Source organism: Solanum lycopersicum, chromosome 3, assembly GCF_036512215.1.
Source record: "Solanum lycopersicum chromosome 3, SLM_r2.1".
In the NCBI taxonomy this organism is placed as follows: Eukaryota; Viridiplantae; Streptophyta; class Magnoliopsida; order Solanales; family Solanaceae; genus Solanum; species Solanum lycopersicum.
This window is the reverse complement of record NC_090802.1, coordinates 37,377,413-37,383,834: the sequence shown is the minus strand read 5'-3', so window position 1 is coordinate 37,383,834 and position 6,422 is coordinate 37,377,413. Positions and strand designations below refer to the sequence as shown.

The following is a 6,422-nucleotide window of genomic DNA, read 5'->3' as shown; positions in this document are numbered from 1 at the left end:
CATATTTTTGCATATTGTCATCCTTAGTATATTGTTTGTACTATCTCCATATTCTTCTCTATATCTAAAAGCATAGGTGGTAGGAGGTGAAGATTTCTAAGAAGTTGAAGCTTGGGACGTAGAGTTCTCTCAAATCTTTTGGTACGTCATCATATGTTTCAAGGACGTGGATGTTATGTTTAGTTTTCTTTCAACGGAAAAAGGTCAAAATACCCTTGAACAATCAGAAATAGCTCAAATATACCCTTGAAGTATATTTTGGATCAAATATACCTTACCATCAAACTATTGGGTCAAAAATATCCTTCTCATTAACAAAATCGGTTAAACATCACTTAGATGCCATGTGGACATCACATGGCATGCCACATGAGCCAATAGAGTTCAACTCATTCCACAGAGACTAGTAAACTTGTTCCTAATTTCTTTCAATTTTCTCAGTTTTCTGTAGAATTTAGAAACGATTTCACTGAAAAAACATAGAATCCCTTTTCCTCATTTCTCAATTTCCTTAGAACAATTTCACAAAATACATAAGTTCAAAAGGAAGAATATTTTTTACCCTATTGTTTGAGGGGAAGGGTATTTTTGAGTGAAGTATACTTAAAGGGTATATTTGAGCTATTTTAAATAGTTCAAGGGTACTTTTGATCCTTTTCCATTCTTTCTATTAAAGACTTGTAATAGACTATTATTTTTTTATATGTAAGGGTCGTGACCCTGTGATATTAAGACGTGTCTAGATAGCTTGTGATGATGCAATTTCATTCCTTACGTTTTATGAAAGAGTTTCTTTTTAATTATGTTAGGAAAAGTTTAAATTCTGGACTACTTTTCATATTTATGTGATGAATGAAAGCTAAGAGGCTTGTACAAGACCTCTGAGAAGTCAAGTATCTCGTTTAACTTCTAGGGGGTGCTCTCCGGTCGTTACAACAAGAAACCTTAGACCATATATCAATATATAAAAGGAGAAGAAATAGGACACATGACACTACGACAATTTTTTACAATTTTAAATTTTAAATAGTTTTAAATAATCAATAATTATTTAAATAAAATAGACAAATGTCAAAAATTACAACAAGACCCATTTATGTAATTCTGTGGTAGTGACAAAACATTTTAAATAAATAAAAATTATAATTAATGTTAATCCATTGTATAGTATATGTGGATTATCCATTAGCTTTATTCACTATTAAATGGGTTCATGTATAGGTGCTTCCAAGGTGATAAGAGCTTCCAAGATAACTATGTATCTATTAATTAGATGACCTTTGGAGTGATATCTCAACACTATAAATAGAAAATCACTCACCATTTGAAAGATATACTTGAATAAGTAAATTATCTTCTTTATCTTATACTTCTTGTCTTTTTCTTCATATATTCAGAGCTTTCTTTACAACAGGTTATCAGCACACAATTGCTACTTGCAAAGGTATTATATAAATATTTGTATTTAATCCACATATTCTCTCGTAATTTTCATTATGTCGAATTTATCCAATCTTGAGTTTGTGGCATTAGATATTTCTGGAAAGAATTATCTTTCATGGGTACTCGATGCTGAGATTCACTTGGCTGCTAAAGGTCTTGATGCCACTATTACTCAGGGAAATGAAGCATCGAGTGAACATAAGACAAAGGCTATGATTTTCCTTCGTCATCATCTTGACGAGGGTGTGATGCTTGAATATATGATGGTAAAATATCCACTTGAATTGTTTGCTGATTTAAAGGGGAGATATGACCACCTAAAGGAAACAGTGTTGCCAAGAGCTCGTTATGATTGGATGCATTTATTGTTTCAAGATTTTATGACCGTAATTGAATACAACTCTGTTGTATTCAGGATAACCTCCAAGTTGAAATCATGTGGGGAGATTATAAAAGATGAGGACATGTTGGAAAAGACACATTCCATGCCTCTAATGTGATATTGTAGCAGCAATATCGCGGAAAGGGTTTTTAGAAATATTATGAACTAATCTCATGTCTTTTGGTGGTTGAGCAACATAATGCTCTGTTAATGAAAAATCATGAAGCTCGTTCCACTAGAGCATCTCCATTATCGGAGGCAAATGTGGTGGGAGCACGTGATCAATCTGAAGCAAAAATAGATGATCATCAGGGCTATAATAATGCACGAGGACGTGACAAAGATAAGAGACGATACACTAATCGTCGAGGTGATGGTCATAATAAAAGGGAGAACAACATGAGTTCTCAAAATGACCTCTCAAAAAGTAATTGTCGTCGTTTTGGCATGAAAGACCATTGGAAGAATTAATACGCACACATGAGCATTTTTTAAGGCTCTATCAAAATTCCTTTAAAAAGAAAGAAAATAAAAGTGGTGCTTCCTCTTCCAATGCTCAAGCTGAGTCACATGTGACTCTTAAAGATGATGATAAGCCGGGAACATCTCATAAATATGATAAGGATGTTGAAGCAAATTTGGCTTTAAAGGATGATGTTTTTGATGGCCTTGGTGACATTACTCATATGGAAGTTGATGACTTCTTTGGAGTATTAAAGTGATGTTTGACCTTTTAGCTAGAGAATAAAGTATGTTAATATTTTACGTAATATTTTTGTAACGACCTGTTTAGTCATTTTGAGCAGCAGACTTTATTTCTGGAAAAACTGGCAGAAGCGACGGACCCCACGACGGACCGTCATGGGCACGACGGACCGTCACAGGGTCTCGTTTCAAAACACTTAGAAAATCTTAAATTGGGTACTAAAAATCGACTCTCTGAACTTTGTGATGGAATGGCAGGACGGACCGTCACAGGTGTGACGGACCGTCACAGACCCTTGGTGGAAATTTGGGTCTCTGAACTCTGCGACGACCTGCAGGATGGACCGTCGCAGGCACGACGGCCCGTCACAGGTTGCGCAAATCCCAGGCGGGATTTGATTTCTGGTTAAGTTTTAAGGGACGTTTTTGACTATTCTTGCCTTAATTATAAAGTTCGTGGGTTTATATTAATAACTCAAATTCTTGGGGGTTAAAAGAGGTAACCCTAAGTTAATTAGTGGGGTATTATTGCCATCTTTTATTCTTAATTATATACTAATTAGGGTAAAAGAAAGAGGGTTTGAATAAGAAAATAGAAAGAACAAGAAGGGAGAGAGAGAAACGATCGAGAAGAAGGGGAAAACACCAAGCTTTGAGGATTAACTTGCTTGATTTCAATTCTTCGGTGGAGGTAGGTTATGGTTTTCATGCTTTCATAAGTAAGCTCTTAATAGTGAATGATATGTATTGGTATTATTGTAAACCCTACTATATGCTTAATGGTATGTTTGCATGAATATGATTGTGTGATTGTGATAAGATAAGCATGATGAAAATATTGAATCCCAAATCTTGAAAAGAAACTTTAATATACATTATTAATGATGATGCCTTGGTATAGAAGAAGGCTTGATGAATTAAAGTAATGGGATTGATGATGCCTTGGTATAGAGAAGGCTTGATGATTTACAGAATGATATTAGTGGATCGGAGTGTCACATTCCGACACATAGTATAAGTGGATCGGAGTGTCACGTTCCGACACATAGTCTTAGTGGATCGGAGTGTCACGTACCGACACATAGTATTAGTGGATCGGAGTGTCACGTTCCGACACATACAATATGGGGATCGGAGTGTCACGTACCGACACATGTAGGGGATCGGAGTGTCACGTTCCGACACATGTAGGGGATCGGAGTGTCACGTACCGACACATGTAGGGGATCGGAGTGTCACGTTCCGACACATAGAATTAGGGGATCGGAGTGTCACGTACCGACACATAGCAGTAGGGGATCGGAGTGTCACGTACCGACACAAGAGGAAGAAAGATAATGAATCTTGGAAGATGATAATATACTCAATTTAATAAAACTTAATTCCCAAATGAGTATGGTGTTGAGGCTTGAGCCCTCATGGATGAACTTGATGGTACTTACTGATGATTATAGTACTTGTTGTTGCTACATGTTGAGTTTTATAGTTGATTTATGATATTACTTGATATATACTGTTCTCTATTTTGAGTTGACCGATGATATCTACTCAGTACCCGTGGGTTGTACTGACCCCTACTTTTATGTTTTTCTTCTTGTTATTTGTGGAGTGCAACAAACCTGCCGTCATCTTCGACTCAACAGTAACTCAAGCCAGTCTTCGTCACACCAGATCGTCAGGGTGAGCTAACGCTTCTAGCTTGGACTGGATCTTCTCCTTCATGTCTTGATGCCTTGAACTTCCGGCATGGACTAAATTCTTATGTATTTTTTTGCTTCTTAGAAACTCTTAGAATTAGTAGTTTAAAGTAGATGTTCTTGTGATAATGACTTCCAGTTTCTGGGGATAATGATAAGTCTTTGAGTTATAGAAGTTGATTATTGATTTTACTTATGAGTTTAAGTCTTTCGCATTACTTTCTGTTTATATTATATTGAAATGTTAAGGTTTAGATTGGTTGGTTCGCTCACATAGGAGGGTAAGTGTGGGTGCCAGTCGCAACCCGGTTTGGGTCGTGAAAAACTTGGTATCAGAGCATTAGGTTCGTTGGTCTCATCACACAAGAACAGGTCTAGTAGAGTCTTAAGGAACGGTAGGGGGACGCCTTTACTTTTCCTTGAGAGGCTATAAGACATTAGGAAAATTTAACTCTTTCATTCTTTCTTTCGTGCTACTACTTGAGTCCAGTTGGTATCTAGGCGATACGAATTGGTATCTGACCATCTTCACTCTCTTTCGCAGATGGTTAGAACTAGAGCAACGACTACGTCAACACCAACACCGGCCAGACAAGAAACAACGGAGCCAGCCACTGGGGCTGTGGCTCGAGGAAGAACAGCGGCGAGGGGCCTTGGAAGAGGTCGTGGAAGGACGTCTTCTAGGGGAAGAGGACGAACACCTAGCCCATCTGATACTAGGGCAGTGACTCCTCCACCGACTAAGGAAGTAATAAGAGAAGGGGAGGATGGGGAAACTGAACAAGTGCAAAATGAGGAAATGCCAACCCAACCTACCCCAGAGATGATCAATCAGGTTCTGGCTTATCTTAGCGGGTTATCTGATCAAGGTCAGGCACCTCCAGTGTTTTCTGCGCCAACACCTCCGGTTTCAAAAGTACAACATGCGGCTACTATGGCTCCCCGCATGGATGTTCCCCTGGAAATAGGCACGTTTCCACGCCTGACTACTGGGCCTATAATGACAAGTGATCAGCATGAACTTTTCAGTAAGTTCTTGAAATTGAAACCTCCACTCTTCAAGGGTGCTGAATCGGAGGATGCTTATGATTTTCTGGTTGACTGTCACGAGCTACTACACAAGATGGGTATAGTAGAACGGTTGGTGTGGAGTTTGTGACTTATTAGTTTCAAGGGAACGCCAAAATGTGGTGGCGGTCACATATCGAGTGTCAACCAATAGAGGCACCACCTATGACTTGGGCCTCATTCTCTAGTTTGTTTATGGAGAAGTATATCCCCCGGACTTTGAGGGATAGGAAAAGGGATGAGTTCTTGAGCCTAGAGCAAGGTAGGATGTCGGTTAATGCTCATGAGGCTAAGTTCCGTGCACTATCCAGATATGCCACTTAACTCTGTTTCAGTCCTCAAGAGCGGATTCGCCGGTTTGTGAAGGGGTTGAGGTCAGAATTGCGGATTTCGGCCTTACAGGTAGCGGCAACGGCAAAATCCTTCCAAGAAGTGGTAGACTTTGTGATAGAAGTGGAAGGAGTGAAGCCAGACGACTTCACCACAATGTCCACATCAAAAAGGCTTCGAAAGGGAGGTGAGTTTAATGGTTCTTACACTAGAGGACAGGGTTCGGGAAGTTACTCAGTCCGACCAATTCAGTCTTCACTACAGACTGTAGTTGGGGGACCACCTCAGACCGGTCAACACTTCTCCGAGGGGCCTCGGATTGACTCTAGAGAATGTTATGGATGTGGGAAGATTGGACATATTAGGAAAAATTGTCCCAGACAAAGTTATAGACCCCCAATAGCTAGAGGTAGAGGTGGTCATGGTAGAGGCCGTTATTCTGGAGGACGTGGTGGTCGAGGTAATGGTGGTCACCAAAACGGCCGAGGTGATGGGCAAACTGGAGCCACTACATCACAACATTGTAGGGGCAATGGACAGACGAACGATAGGGCCCATTGTTACGCTTTCCCTGGGCGGTCTGAAGCGGAGGCATCTGATGCTGTCATCACAGGTAATCTTTTGGATTGTGATTGCATGGCTTCTGTATTGTTTGATCCTGGATCCACGTTTTCTTATGTATCTTCCTCATTTGATAATGGTCTAAATTTACATTGTGAATTTCTTGATATGCCTATTCGTGTTTCTACTCCGGTGGGTGATGGTAGTTGAAAAGGTATATAGGTCTTGTGTGGTAA

General features: G+C 39.5%; 1 protein-coding gene across 1 annotated transcript; it reads left to right on the top strand.

Moving 5' to 3' along the window:
• The first annotated feature begins 1,496 nt into the window (after positions 1–1,496).
• Positions 1,497–1,943, top strand: LOC101254879 (uncharacterized). The gene has a single exon (XM_004234853.2). The coding sequence runs from the start codon at positions 1,497–1,499 to the stop codon at positions 1,941–1,943; it is 447 nt and encodes a 148-aa protein (XP_004234901.2).
• The last annotated feature ends 4,479 nt before the right edge of the window (positions 1,944–6,422 follow it).

Coding starts and splice junctions, on each gene's coding strand:
- LOC101254879 (XM_004234853.2), top strand. CDS start 1,497: ATGTCGAATTTATCCAATCTTGAGTTTGTGGCATTAGATATTTCTGGA.